The sequence below is a fragment of the Solanum verrucosum genome, unplaced genomic scaffold, assembly GCF_900185275.1.
Source record: "Solanum verrucosum unplaced genomic scaffold, falcon-dt-bn FXZP01000060.1, whole genome shotgun sequence".
NCBI classification, from domain to species: domain Eukaryota; kingdom Viridiplantae; phylum Streptophyta; class Magnoliopsida; order Solanales; family Solanaceae; genus Solanum; species Solanum verrucosum.
This window is the reverse complement of record NW_026020129.1, coordinates 8,512,485-8,528,147: the sequence shown is the minus strand read 5'-3', so window position 1 is coordinate 8,528,147 and position 15,663 is coordinate 8,512,485. Positions and strand designations below refer to the sequence as shown.

Here is a 15,663-nt window from a genome sequence, read left to right as displayed (position 1 = left end):
CATTTAATCTCTCAAGCATTCTGTCATCAAGAATCAGCCAATTATTTCCGTTCTTGGAAATAACATACAAGGCAGAACCAAAGCAAAACAAAGCTGAACAGTTTCAACTAAACAAAAACTTGCTCATTTTTATTCACATGGGGATTAACATTGCCGTTCGTATCTGATGGTTTACATCTGTAGAAAGTGATTTTTACATAAAGTTATAAACTTCTATATATTCGAATGCACTTGACAATTTCAGACAATTGTTATGTATTGGCATTGCTACATCATCTCAGTCTGCCTTTTGAATCAAGCAAAAAGGTGTTCCATCAACGTCCAGAAATGTGCTGTGTTTTGTCCCTAAAAAGCCCAAACACCTACAAGAATTCAAATATACCTATCGAGTTGGATAATATGAGAAGAAAAAGCAAAACTCCCCCCAAGGTGTTGAAGATGTAACATTGCATGTCACATCTTCAAACCCTTGGAGATTTCTCGATTGTAAAGAAAAAAGAAAGTAAAAGCATGTACCTGTTGATCGTGTAAGAGACTTGACAAACTTCAGTTACCCCACATCACTACCGAACAAAATTGGCTTTGCTTTTGAGATCAGCTAGTTTTCCGGTCTCCGTGTGTACTATCTTAAAAATAAGAATTTATTTTTGTAAGCTGATTAAAGTTCATCATAAATATAATGCTGAAATTTTGGTGGCTTGAAATGCCTATTAGACACATGAATGGAGATGGAAAGAGCTAGCAACCACTGAATAAACAGTGCTTACCTCATGGTTTTGTTGGAAATAAGCCCATCTATTTTCTTTAGAACCCTTGTAACAAAAAGCCATACAAAATCAAAAATCCAATGCTTAACTAAATTAGATCAGAAAAGGAAAATGAAAAAATAAATGGAACCTTTGACAGAAAGCAGGATGGTCTTTGTGCTTTCGATTGCACTCCTGCAGCTTGTTGGGGCTCAGACATAAGAGATAGCTGATAAAAAAAAAACAAGAAAGATTAATAACTATTTGATGAGCTACAACACAAGAATAGAAAAACTTATAGTAATAGTGGCAATATTGTGTCCAAAAAAAGACGCCAAACAACGTACACAATTGAAACATCAACATAAAGATCTAAAAATACGAACCTTTTTAAACAAATCAATTGGCGGATTATGATGAATCCTCTTTACAGTGTGAAAATTAAACTCCTGTGGCAGAGGCAAAGCAATTCATGTGTCATTATTGGAACTTCAAAGATAACAATAACACTGAAAAAACTAGACATGTTTGGATTACCATTGGCACTGTGGTTTCCTTCTTGGTATTTCGGAACACTCCAATGTCTCCTTTACTTGATAGAATCTACATAAAACAAAAAGTTCAGTTCCCAGAACTCCATATATCAAAACTTCCCCAGTCTTCCCTAATGTACCTTTTTATTAAGGGGAAGAGCTTTGAAGTTGTAGGTGGACACCGATTCTTCTTGCTTTGGAGCCTCTACATGATTGACTCTGATATACAAAAGTTCACATGTTTTAGTCACCCACAACCTAACCTTAAAGTAATGTACATTTTACAAGCATTGACAACCAATATCTTAAATTGAAACGAAAAATAAACTAAAGAATGTAATAAGAAGAACAACATAGAATGTTATGCTAACAACACACACAAGGATATCAACATTCACCTTCTGAATTCTCTATTTCTACATTCCATGGTTGAATTAAAACTGGCTTTCTGCAACACCTGCAACAAAATATTTTATCAATCAGTAATAATAATGCAAACAATTTGAATTCAAATAACCAAATTTCTTTATGAACCCTCTTAATTTTATCAAACTCAAATTTAGAAGCAGATAGAATCCAAAAAAAAAAATGGTGGGTACATTTCTTAGACTTCACCAACAGTGCAATTTATGTAATATTTTAGGCTGGAAAAAACCACATTGGAAGAAGCCATCAAAAATAAGGTAACACTACAAGTTTCCAAATCTTGTGATGTTGTTGCCACTATTATTATCCAATTTCACTGGTTCAGCCTTTAAGTTAAATCGAGTAGAGTGTTTGTGCATAAGAACGAACTCCTCATGATAAGAACTGATATGTAACCTTGTCATTAATAGAAGAAGAATTGGCAGCAGAAGTTGAAACGGCTGAACGATGTTGCACGGCTCTCTCTGACGTTTTCAGGTGAAATTCCTGAAAACCAAAGTGTCAAGGTAGAAATTTTAATTCACTTGTTTGTGAAATTATGATTACAATCAATGTTAAATGAAAATTCATGGAATATAAGTGACTGGTTATCAAAGCCATAGGCCAGACACTATGATATGAATAGAGCTTGGTAATCTTAGAACAGGAACAAGAAGCAAAGACACCGGTCTGAATCCTTACTTGAAACTGCGGAAGTTGTGGATTACTTCTTTTTGGAGGCAAAGAAGGACCTTCAAAGATCTGTGAGATAGTCAGCTGTCAATAACATGCAGATGAGTTAATTGCCTCAAAGAAGCTATGTTTACTAACCTTTCTATTTAGTGGAAGAGCTTTGAATCTACGTATAGCTGTCGGCGGCAAATTTTCTGCTTGTTCACTACCTTTTGGCCTGAAATTGAAATGTCATGATAAAATGTTGACAACGGATCTTAAACAGGATAAGATAAATGAAACCAGTTAATGAGGCCAACCTTGCTCTTTGTGCTCTATGAGTTGTTTGAAGTGCAGGCTCTCTAGGAATAGTAATCCTGGGCTTCGCCAATGTGTTGTTGCCATCAACTTTTCCATCCTGCAAGATAGTTCACAAACTGTGTCAGAACTCCAACAGAAAATCCAGTCATCACCAAAAGTTCTACATGGTTAAGGTTGATAAATCCAGAGCTCTAGAGACTAGGGATTATGCATAATTTCGTACTAGAGACATAATTCAGCCACTCAAGAGTGGACCTGGTCGGCGGTTGAATACTGAGGCAAACATTGCTACAGACATCTTTTAAGTAAAAAATATGGGAGCTCGCACTTTGAACTACTCAAATCAACCAAAATTGCTATAGGTATAGGGAAGGTCAACTCAACAAAAGATATCACAGGTGAAGGGAAAATATTAAGGACAGACATGACCAAAACAATGAAACAGATAGCCACTTAAGGTCTTTAACTGTACAAGGAGGAAGACTCCTAACTTTTTCTGAGTAAATATAGATAATAGAATGGAGAGCAAATACTCACTCGCTTAGGTGCCTTGTGAACAAAACTAAATACAGGCTTCGCTTCGGCAACCTGTAATGCAGAAAAAGATATTTTTTAATTAAAAATTGAGCAACCTAACATTAGAGAGATGCCAAAAGTCCATATACAAGTGAACAGAACTTGAACACAATAGAAGGAAGAGATAAAGCATTTGCGCTGTTGTCAAGATTGCACAGCTGGAGAAGAACCTTGGTCAAGTAATTAGATGTGAAGACCAAGTAATGATTAAAATTTACTTTTTTGGCAAGGGTTGTATTTTCCTTCCAGAGAGTACGAATCAACCTTGCGTAGAATTGTTGTAGCCCATTTCCAATACTTAAAAATGTTAGAATTCCAACAAGTAATACATCCCCCATAAAAATTCTTAAAATCATAATTCTATTCAATTAATTTGCAGCAGATTTAACTCCACAAATTCATAAAGTTGATTCTGTTAATGTAAAAAGAAACACTAAATTGGAAGAAGCAATTAATAGATAAAGAGACTCATGATTACTATGGCATAATGCAGAGGAAAAGGAGCAAAATCCATAGGGCAGAACATACAAAAACTACCTTCCGTAGATGACCACTCTCAAGCTTTTGTCTCTTGGCAGATTGAGTCTCGATCACAGTTGAACTGGTTCCGTTTTTCTCAACCAAGAATGTGGGTAACCTAATACAAGAGAAAGGTGTTCAAAGAGACCACAAACCAGTAAAGTAGTTAGCAGTGCCGGTGATGAGCAGATGTATGATCAAACAAGGTCATTCCCATTCACCAAAAGGTGGAATATGAAAAACAACAAAACACATACAGAAGATGACCCACTGTTAAAAGATTTACAGATCCTCACTCTTGAATTTTTTTTAAAAGAACACTAAAAATAATAAAAATTGGTCTGCACTTAAAACAGAGAATGCGAAGAAAATCAGGAATTCCAAGATGATGCATGCATCAGGAAGAAAGATCCTAACATGTCAGTACCAACCTCGATTCACCTATTGGATGAGGCAGGTTTTGCTTGGCTAAGTGACTTGCGGTTGGTTTCATGAGGGTTGAGCCCCTGGGAAAAGATGGCTTTCCTGAGCACCTGGTTTTACCTCTTGTGGCAGTGGCACCTGTAGCCATGTGATTGTAGAAAGTCAGCCCTGCCAATCAAAGGCATCAAATATAAGTGTGTACCTATAAGAGTTAAAAGACACCACAAGACCTAGTGTTACATGGTTGCATGACAAAACTGGTGTACCTAGTGTAACATGGTTGCCTATTCACAAATCACATACTTATCACTCAAGCAACCAACTTGAACCATGACAGAACAAAAACACATTCTTAATTTTACGAGTAGAATATTAATCATTTCAGAGATAGTTCTTTAAGACAAACATTAAAATGCAGACATTTACAATTGTCAAATTAGAAATGATAAGCACCTGAAGGAAGCTGTCTCAGTTGATTTAAAAGTTTCTCAGCATTGCTAATTTCTAAGTTAGCAGAAATTCCTGCATTGTTGACCTCGCCTTCTGTAAAATAAGATCAGACAGTAAACTTGAGTATATCAGAATGATACCAATTACTAGTATCAACATCAGTACAAGAAAGTTGTGGCATATCATGAAAGCCAGCTTATAATTAAAGTAAACAACTAGGAAAAACACTAAATCTTTTTGAGGGAAACAGAAAAATACATCAAGCAGAAGGACCATGTGTGATAAATTTCCCGGTTCATTCCCTTAGACTCTTATAAGCTTTACCTTCTACTTATCTCAAGAGTCACAATTAATGTCAAGAACTAGCTTACATTTCAGTAAATTTTCAGTCAATAGGATACTTCCACATGCAAAAATATGGAATAACCAAATTGATTATAAACTTCTAAAAGCAAATGCTCAACACCAATGAAGGAACATAATACATTTCCCTTATAACAGCAGAGCACAAAATTCAAGTAAAAGATAAGAGTTATAACATAAAAGAGGCAGAATAAACACCTTGCATTACAGCAGGAACCTCTTGCTCAACCTCAATATCAGAATCACTATCAGACAAACTCATATTCACAACTTTGGATTTCGGTGATACATGAATGTTTTCCAGGAAACTGTCCTCCTTCGAAATTAACCTAGTGACAAAAGCTTGAATAACAGAGAACAAATGTATTATCAGTCATAGTATTCCATAAACAATAACACAAGTGTTGCGTACAATCCAAATTTAAATTTTGCTAGAATAACGTAACCTAAGGAATGTTAGGCAGGTCTTTACCAAAATGAAAGCAAAGAACAGCCAGAAAGAAAACAGTGTCATATAATGCTCAGTACATCAAAGAAAATAGTATATATGAGATTCCAGCTCTTTTCATTAGAACATAGTTCCCATAGCAGAGAGTTATAGACATAGTTCTAAACAAAAAAATTCCAAAAAAAAAAAAAAAAAAAGAGGTGGAAAAACACAATTTTCCTATATACTATCACAAGTATGCCACTAGAAAGTCACAGGTTCGAGATATGTAAATAGCCTCTCGCAGAAATGCAGCTAAAGTTGCCTACAATAGACACTTGTGGTCACGCTTTTGCACACAGTCCATTGCGAGAGCTTGCTGCACCAGGCTAAGCTTTTACTACCTTAGTTAGAAAAATATAAATATTTTCAAAACAAGATGAACAGGAGAAAGCTAAAATATTGTCGGAAAAAAGCGAAAAAATACAAAATATATAACGTGAGAAATATAGCATTGGCATCATCGCACCAGAAGAAGTTGATCCTAAAAAGCGACCTGTGAGTCACGGGTTCTGAATCATACACAAACAGCTTCGATGCAAAAATGCAGAGAACACAAAAAATGCAAGGTCTAATCAAAACGTTTTAACACTAGTTCCTTAACAAATACAGCTAGAAATTGCAGGAAAACAAAATACAAGTTCTAATAAATCAAATAAACACCAAAATTTAGCACCGGAAAAAAAAAAAAAGACTCACGAGAAGGTGGATAGCTTCCGGCAGATTCAAACCAACTCTCAGCTTGACAAGTCTCAGGCAAAGCCTCTTCACAACCTAAATCAAAGTAACGAGGTGCATCAAACTCGTAATCGAGGTCAATCTCCACCGCTGTAAACGTATACTCAACCATATCCTCCATATCTTCTTCCATTTCTCCCATCGCACAGTTTCCGATAACCGTCGATTTTGAAACACAAACTCAAGCGTGATTTTTCACACAGTGATTGTGATCTTGAGGAACGAGAAATGGAAGAAGAAAAAAACACTGGAATCGATGATAATGGAGAAGGAAAAAGCCCTAGTCAGTCCATAGAAAAACGAGAAAGAATTGGAAGAAGGAGAAGAAGAGAAGAGACGAAACGATTCATGGAGATTTGGGAAGAGAAAAGACAGAAAAAAGGAGTACTATTTAGCAGTAAGTAGTGTGAGACTTGTTGGTAGCGGCGACTGATTATTTTCAGAAGGATCCGAATTTTTGAAAAGATGGGTATGGGCGGGTCCGATTGGGTTGGGCTATATAACGTTAGAAAAACTTTTTCTGCTTTTACCATTATACCCTTCTCTCTTTTTATGTCAACTTTTGAGTTAAGACTCTCTACTAATTCACGTGATTGCACGTATCTCAATTATTTCACAAGGTATATGTCATATTTTATTAGTAATAGCTATCAGGTAAATCTATTCAACAAAGCTAAGATAGATAAAAAGAAATCATCTAGTATTTTTGTCTCTGCATGAATTTGAACTTGAGACATCGACATAAAAAAATTAAGTGTTGTTTGAATGGAGAGATGTGATCTATTTTGTATTCAAGGACAGATATTGTTAAATGGCGAAAGTGTTACATGAAGGTGTTGATATGATAATTCTTGGACTCTAAAGTTGTGTTGTTAGATGCTTCATTTTGTTTTCTCGTTGATTCTAAACCTATGCTCAAAATAAGAGATGTATTAATTCTCAAAGAGAGAAATTGTGGTGGTCGCCTTCGAATAGCTCGAATCTCACAAATGAATTGAAAGATGGACCTCACCTAAATCGTTACATTGAAAGCTTGATTTCAAACACCAATTCAAATAAGAGGATTATTGATATAATAATGACGTATTTATTAAGGTCATAACGAAAATCTACGACTTTACTTTTAATTGATAACTTATCTATCAATAAATAATAATATCATTAACTAAAAAACATTGAATTTCAAAAGTGGAGAATATCTATAAAATCATTCAAAAATCATGTAGAGCAGTGACAAGTAATTTTCAACAAAAAGTTCCAAATAATTATCATTTTGTGAGAGGAACAGAAAAAAATCAGAAGAAACGGATCTTATAGTGTGAATTTTTGAAATTTAAAACAAGATAGGGATTGGATTGTCATTTTGGGGGGCAAATAGGATAATTTGTTTGTCTTTGGGCAGAAAAGCCAATTCCCATTGGAGTTTGAGCTCTGTTTCGGGCGGCTCAAATCTGTCAAAACAAGTCTCATTATTTTGACATGTGTTCACTTTTAACCCCTTCTTTTCAATTTAATTACAATTCTACCACTTAACGGTTTGTTCGTTTGTCAGGTTTTTACGAATGTGGGCCCCACTGGCTTATCTATTTCAAATGAAAAGTAATTTTAAAATTATCAAAAGATAGATCACAAGCACTATTATTATATTGTAAAATATATAATAGTTGTTTAATTGAATAATGAAAAATCTGGGATATTAGTTTGACTTTTATGTTATATCGTGAAAGAAATATTATAGCAACCGTGTGAAATTGTGAATGCAAAATCCACCTATTACGAATCAGGACACTAACTATCTTAAAAAGATAGATGCACAAAGTATTTTATGTTTATACAAAATTTAAAAAAGAATCGTAATTCAGGACACAAATTTAAATTAAATGTATATATAATTGACTAAAAGGAAATGATAATAAGATCTCTCCCAATTAAGTGGTCTTGAGTTATTTGCAAATCTAATTTCAGTTGGTTGCGAGTTGTAACAAGCGAATGTAGATTAGAAAGAATTTCTCATCAAAAAGTTTAATGCCTAAAAATTATTTGAATCCTAAAACGTTATGAACTTTCAAATGAGAAATTTATTGTAGATGTTAATGGCTATGCAATTACATGACCTACTTTGGGGAAAAAGTTTAATGCCTTTCAGATTATTCATTTATGTCTTGGCTCTAAAAGGTTAAGGCATTTACTAGGGTAGTACTTGTTTGGAAATGAAATCAAATTCAGAAATTAGAATAATGGCTAGGGCAATTAATACTACGAAAATTATTACTATGTACTATATGCTATAGTAAAAAAAAATCTAATAAATATTGGCATTTATATTTGGTTGGTAAAAATTTTCAGAGCCATTTCAAAAGAAACATTCATTTTATCATTAGTATATATTACAACAAAAATAACATATTAAGTGTAATCTTACAAATGAGGGCATATTTGAGAATGATAGATGGTACGTAAAACTTAATCCTACTTTTTGTAAAATTGCAACAAAATATATCATAAAAATGTATTCATTATTTTTGGGGTATGACTTTGATGGAAGACAGAATGTGAAAGCGAGGTTGAGATGATTTAGACGGGAGATGCACAAATGTTTCATTTGCGAAGGTATGAGAGGTTGGCTAAGGATGGATTCAAAAGAGACAAATGTAGACCGAATAAGTATTGAGGAAGGGTGATTAGATAGAACATGGCACAGTTACAACTCACCAAGTACATGATCTTAGATATGAAGATGTAGAAGATACACATTAATCCCGCTTCGTGACACCAGACTAGGTATGTCATTGTTGTATATTGATAGAGAAATGCATTTATTTTCTCATTTAAGGTGCTTCTTAGGATTCTCTTCTTTTCAAGTCAGAAACTTACCCCACGGTTCTACCCTTGTACTCCATTTACTAGATTTACACGGCTAATTTTAACTTATTGCTTTGTCTTTTTTACTTTTTGGTATTTTTCCTCTTTACCAGTGTTGCACTTGTAACCATAAATCATAATCGTCAAAACCAAAAATTTTAAAAAATAAAAATTAAATGCTATTTCTTTCATTTAATTTTTTTGATATCAATTTTTTATCCAAAAATAAAAATGTTAAATCTAATATTATTAGAAAACAAAAAAAATTCAAATAAAAATGTAAAATGTCGATTTCAGAATAATTTGAGGACCATCTTATGTTTGGGCCAAATGCAATACAACAAACTCAACGTTGGCCCAAAGTATCTAATTGTCAAATCCTTTTGTGCCGATAATTGGGATGATCGATGTTGATCGTAGGAAGTAGTGGTGATGGTGGCGGTCGGTGGTGGTGATGGATATATTATAATGATATGTAATGCCGAATCGTGACAGTGAACAATAATGGCAGTTGGCAATATAGTTGTGTGATTGATAATAGTGATTGTCAGTAGTGATTGATGATAATGATGGTTGATAGTGATGATTGTAAATGATGTCAGACACGTTGACAACTATTGCTATGATTGACAATAATAGTAATAATGGTTGTGGTAGTGATAATTGTTTATGGTCAGTAGCAACGTAACAACTATGGTAGTTGATAATGGTGGTATTTCAACTTATCAAAAGATGCGTATTAGCATATATTATAATTAAAAAAAGTTCCCCTGCGACCTCCTAATTGTCATCCTCGTTAATACGACGGTATCGTACAAATCTTCTAACATGGTTTCTTTGTTTTTATGATAAACAAATCATCTAAAAAAGGGTTAACTATACTAAATACCTTTGTATTATAACCCAATTACGGATAAATTTCATGTATTTTATAATTAAATACTTACATGAGTTACATCCCATATATTATGAAGATCGTCACTTACAACACCTATGATGTTGTCCCTATTCTTAAAAAAAATTAAACCTTTTATATTATGAAAATTCTATACGAATGAAACTTCATCTAACTGAGTATATTTAAGATAATTTGAAAACGAAAGAATAAATAAACAACTAAAATGATATTCGAACGATAATTGTAGCGTACATCATAAAAGATGTCAGTGTAGAATTTTCGTTGTGTTAGTGAAAACTTACAAGATAACAAAAATACAAGATTACAATTGAAAATAAATATGAAGAAAATAAATCTCTTCAGGCTGAGGCGCGGATATCTCGCTCTCTTTAAGAAGATTCAAGTCCACTGCAACAAATGTTTTCACCGGTCCAACAGTAGTCCTTCTTGACTTGTCCCCTCCAGGATACAACAGTCTAATCACAAAATATAACTCAACAACTCTGGACAAGAGTTGAGTCCAAAGCTCCACAAAAAGAACACCTCCCTTCAACTAATAGGAACTCTCTTTTTGACCAACTCTTTCACACTATATTTTTCTTATATGTTGTGTGTAACAAACCAAATGAAGACCATCACTATTTATAGTACAAGAAGTCTTCCTAGAAATGCATAGAAAGATAATGGGGTAGTAAATAGTAAAGATAAATGACCTAAAGTTACATAGGTTACAAGGAATAATGGAGGAGGAATGAAAAGAATTAGTGGTCATAGTAGACCACCTTCTGCCACTAACGGCAACCTCAAGTTGAACGTTTTGTAACCACCAAATAATGAGCAATAAAACACATGCACAGTGAGTAACCAAAGTGAGTAATTAGGCATAAGAAAAGTCCACTAACGGACAACAAAAGAAATGCCATAATTTCCAACGTTCTCTGCACATTTACTAAGGCTGAAATGCAATTAGACACAATTATGAGACTATTTTAATAATAAATAAATATTAAAATGCTCAAAAAGATCAACAATCCCCCACTCATTTTAATATTAATCAAGAGAGCCTATCAACTGAAGGAAGACTACTATGCATAATGAAGGTGTGCTCTGCATTGAACCTCCACTTAGTGAAACAGTAACTTTTACTCCAGAGTCGTAGTGGTCTCAGACTTGAACTATGACTGCTAAGGGAAATAAAATATCACTGCTCACACATAATAATCAAGGTGTTGACATGAACTTTAAAGCCAGCACGTTATGGCCATGTGCTATCCCGATTTCATGAGTGCTTTTGAGAATAAGCCCAATTCTCATAGGAAGCGACATACTTCCACACATCACATAGGTGAAATCTGTCGAGAGTGCTCTTGTAAGCTTAACACTCCACATATACGGGCTACATATATTCATTAAGAGTTTTATCAACTCAACCTTCACAAACTACATGAAACAATGCACTCACATCATAGGAAGGAAAATAAAAAGATAGTGCATTTTTCACAACAAGTCATCGTATGATTAGTTTTTCCCTTTAATCCTGGTTATCGGATTTCTAGTCCCCAGGTTGGGTTTCCTCATATATGACTCAAGGATTTGTAGGCTTCAATCCCATCCCCTTCGATGTGCTCCAGACCTTTTCTCTTGTTAAGGCCTTAGTTAGAGGATCTGCAAGATTATCACAAGATTTGACATAATCAACATTAATGGTACCATTTGTCAAATATGATCTTACATTACTGTGTTCCCTCGTTATAGGTCTGGATATACCGTTGTAATAACGATTTTGAACTCTACCAATCACAGCGGTGCTATCACAATGAATTAAAATATGAGGAATTGATTTTTCAAAATAAGGTATTTGAAATAATAAATCTCTTAATCAATTCGTTTCCTCACTAGCTGAAGCTAAAGCAATTAGTTCAGCCTCAATGGTAGAGTACACCACCACCTAAGGTAAAGACATAACCAGTGGTAGAACATGAATCACGTGATAAAGTGTTCCAATCTGCATCACAAAAGCCTTCAAGTACAACATGATATTTTTTATAGAACAAACCACAATTTTTCGTTCCAATTAATTATCTCATAACTCTTGTTACAACATGCCAATGTTCATAATTACCTGGCTTGCTTGTAAACCTGCCAAGTACTCCTACTGCATATGCAATATCAGGCCTAGTACAATCAGTCACATATCTCAAACTTCCGATTATGCTAGCATATTCCTTTTGATTTATTACATCATTTTCACTTTCAACAGGAAATAAGTGAACACTTGAATCAAAAGGAGTAGCAACATGCTTGCAATCAAGAAAGTTATATTTTTTCAAAATTTTCTCAACATAATGTGACTGGTCAAGGAAAATTCCATCATATGTTCTTGTTATTTTTATTCCAAGAATAAAATTTGCCTCACCAAGATCTTTCATATCAAAATGGCTTCTAAGAATATTTTTTGCTTCATCAATAACATTCATGTTAGAGCCAAAGATCAATAAATCATCAACATATAGGCAAATAATCACGTGTGAATTATTCAAGACTTGTGATATATACATTTATCACACTCATTTGTTTTAAAACCATTTTCAATTATGCAAGAATCAAACTTTCCATGTCATTGCTTAGGTGCATGTTTCAAGCCATATAGGGATTTAGTAAGTTTACATACTTTGCTTTCTTGGCCTGCTTCAACAAAAGACTCGGGTTGATCCATATAAATTTCCTCATTTAGGTCTCCATTTAAAAAAAACAGTTTTTACATCCATTTGATGAATTTGCAAATCAAAAAATTGCAGCCATAGCAATTAAAAGTCTCATGGATGTAATTCTTGTTACCGGTGAAATAGTATCAAAAAATTCTAGGCCTTCTAGTTGTTTAAAACCTTTTGCAACTAGCCTAGCCTTGTATTTATCAATAGATCCATCCGGATTCAACTTTTTTCTTAAGACCCATTTGCAACCAATAGTTTTACAACCCGGTGGTAAATCAACTAACTTTCAAGTTTTACTAAAAAGCAGTGATTCCATTTCATCATTTACAGCCTCTTTCCAGAATATAGAATCATGTGAAGATAATGCTTCTTTCAAAGTGAGAGGGTCATCTCCAACATTAAACACATAAAAATCAGGACCAAAATCTTTTTCTACTGTAGTTCTTTTACTTCTTCTTAACTCAAAATCATCAATTTCTTTATTTTTTAAAGTAGAAGGAGAAGAACTAGGTAGTGACAAAATATTTTGTTCAATCTTTTGCCACTATTTTTTTTAAATCAAAAGGAAACTTATTTTCATGAAAAATAGCATTACCTGATTCTATCACAATATTATCTTCAAGATTAAAAAATCTATAGGTTGTACTATTTGAAGCATAACCAAAAAAAGCACAAGTAGTAACTTTCTTACCCTATTTTTGTAATCTTGGGATCCATTAGCCTCACAAAGGCTAGACAACCCCAAACTCTTAGATATCCCAAACTTGGCTTGTAACCTTTCCACAATTCAAAAGGTGTCAATTTAGATTTTTTATGAGGCACACGATTCAACACATAACAAGCAATTAAAATAGCTTCACCCCAAAAATTTAAAGGTGCATGTGACTCAATAAGCATGGCATTAGTCAATTCAACCAAAGTTCTATTTTTCCTTTCCGCTACTCCATTAGATGAAGGAGAGTAAGGAGGAGTAGTTTCATGAATTATTCTCAATGATCTAACAAAAGAATTAAACTCATTTGACTCATATTCATGGCCTCTATCACTTCTAATTTTTTTTATTTTTCTTCCAAACTGATTTGTTTTTACTAACTCTTTCACTCTATATTTTTCTTAGATGTTGTGTGTAACAAACCAAATGAAGACCATCACTATTTATAGTACAAGATGTCTTCCTAGAAATGAATAGGAAGATAATGGGATAGTAAATAGTAAAGATAAATGACCTAAAGGTTACATAAGTTATAAGGAATAATGGAGGAGTAATGAAAAGAATTAGTGGTCATAGTAGACCACCTTTTGTCACTAACGACAACCTCAAGCTGAACGTTTTGTAACCACCAAATAATGAGCAATAAAACACATGCACAGTGAGTAACCAAAGTGAGTAATTAGGCATAAGAAAAGTCCACTAACGGACAACAAAAGAAATGCCATAATTTCCAACGTTCTCTGCACATTCACTAAGGCTGAAATGCAATCAAACACAATTATGAGACTATTTTAATAATAAATAAATATTAAAATGCTCAAAAAGACCAACACGTTGTACAAGGGTGTAGTTCTTTCTTTTTGAAATACAGTAAATCTTTTCATAACTGAATCACAGTAGTACTGTTTGGTATAGTACCCAAAATAAATAAATTTAATTGAAAGTATTATAGATAAATATTTTCTTTTGAAGAAATTCAATAAAAAATTAACCGTACACAAACACAATTCTGGCAAATGCAGAATATATATAGGGAATAAAAAAAAAAGATAAGGACAAGAAGCTGGACCTTAAAACTTGTGGACATTCTATATGGAGTATATAAAAAAGTTTAGATAAATGACAGTTTTGGTACTAGGAGTAAATATCATGTAGTACTATAGGTCCACTAAATTATGAAATAAAAAAGTGCATCTTGTGAGACACAAATTTAAGTTTTTGTTTAACAGTTTAATATTTTTTGTTACGTCAAATAACAACAATAATAATGAAGTTTCATAACTTCAGTAAATTATAAGTTATTTTTTCAAATTTTAAATATAATTATATAAATTGAATTTTGGATTTTTATATAGCTAAATACTAATTTTTTTTAAAAGTGAAAAAAAAATCTCAAAAGGTCACTCCAATATGTGAAATTATTTGAGAAAGTCACTCAACTTAGTTTTGTATCAATAAAATCACTCAACTTATGAGTTTCATTTTATAGAGTCACTCAAGTTGTAGTATAACCAAAAGATAAAAAATTTTTGCATAAACCACCCTTCAAGTAGTTTATAATATTTTACTTATCTCTCTTGTTTTATTTTTCTCATATTTATTTTCTTAACCTAATTATTACTTATTAATATAAAAAATTATTATTTAACTAAGTTGCCCTTTATCATATATTATTTAATTTAATTGATTTTATAGCATCTTTTTATTCAATTTACCAAACAAAAAAATCTAACTTCACAAAACAAATTATTTTTTTACTCCATACAAACATGCACGCCACACTAAATAGGGATGTCAATGAAGTGGGGATGGTTTGTAAGCTATGCGTAGTGATTATGGGTTTAAGGCTATGCAGAGCGGGACGGGACTGGGCGCGGCAGGGAAGGGGCGGTAGTGGGTTTAAGCAAAACAAAAGTTTAATTTAAAATCAGTTCATAATTTTATTTTTCAATGAAATTAAAAATGTGAATTTGCATTAACTTATGTTTTTATTTGCTGAATTTCATGTTTGTACACATAAAAACTATTTATTTATTTATTTTAAATGTTATTTGAATTTTTTTTTCACGAAAACTAAAAATTAAGTTTACAAACTCATTTTTTCAAAATTAATGCATCATTGCCTCACTGCTACAAAAAAAAAACTGATTATCATTTAAATCTGTTGGCTTTTGGAAAGATGTGAAATATGATTATGAACATATAATACTACTTAAAATAAAAAGATATTATCCTTAATTACAT

The 15,663-nt window shown here is 33.0% G+C and overlaps 1 protein-coding gene across 1 annotated transcript; it reads right to left on the bottom strand.

The window, feature by feature from the left end:
- Nucleotides 1-109: 109 nt before the first annotated feature.
- On the bottom strand, nucleotides 110-6,658 carry LOC125826981 (protein TPX2-like). Its single transcript, XM_049506334.1, has 18 exons — nucleotides 6,195-6,658; nucleotides 5,207-5,350; nucleotides 4,649-4,738; nucleotides 4,204-4,363; nucleotides 3,791-3,890; nucleotides 3,215-3,265; nucleotides 2,677-2,774; nucleotides 2,516-2,594; nucleotides 2,387-2,446; nucleotides 2,102-2,191; nucleotides 1,678-1,736; nucleotides 1,420-1,498; nucleotides 1,284-1,349; nucleotides 1,133-1,195; nucleotides 898-975; nucleotides 768-812; nucleotides 517-626; nucleotides 110-362 (listed from the first exon to the last, which is right to left on the bottom strand). The coding sequence occupies exons 1-17, from the start codon at nucleotides 6,373-6,375 to the stop codon at nucleotides 564-566; spliced, it is 1,506 nt and encodes a 501-aa protein (XP_049362291.1). The 5' UTR covers nucleotides 6,376-6,658; the 3' UTR covers nucleotides 110-362; nucleotides 517-563.
- Nucleotides 6,659-15,663: the final 9,005 nt, after the last annotated feature.

Excerpts from the sequence above, each read along its gene's own strand:
- LOC125826981 (XM_049506334.1), bottom strand. The coding sequence starts at position 6,375 with ATGGGAGAAATGGAAGAAGATATGGAGGATATGGTTGAGTATACGTTT. Across the intron at positions 4,364-4,648 it reads ACTGAGACAGCTTCCTTCAG|GGCTGACTTTCTACAATCAC; the intron begins GTGCTTATCATT and ends TTTGATTGGCAG. Across the intron at positions 2,192-2,386 it reads CACAACTTCCGCAGTTTCAA|GAATTTCACCTGAAAACGTC; the intron begins GTAAGGATTCAG and ends TTTGGTTTTCAG.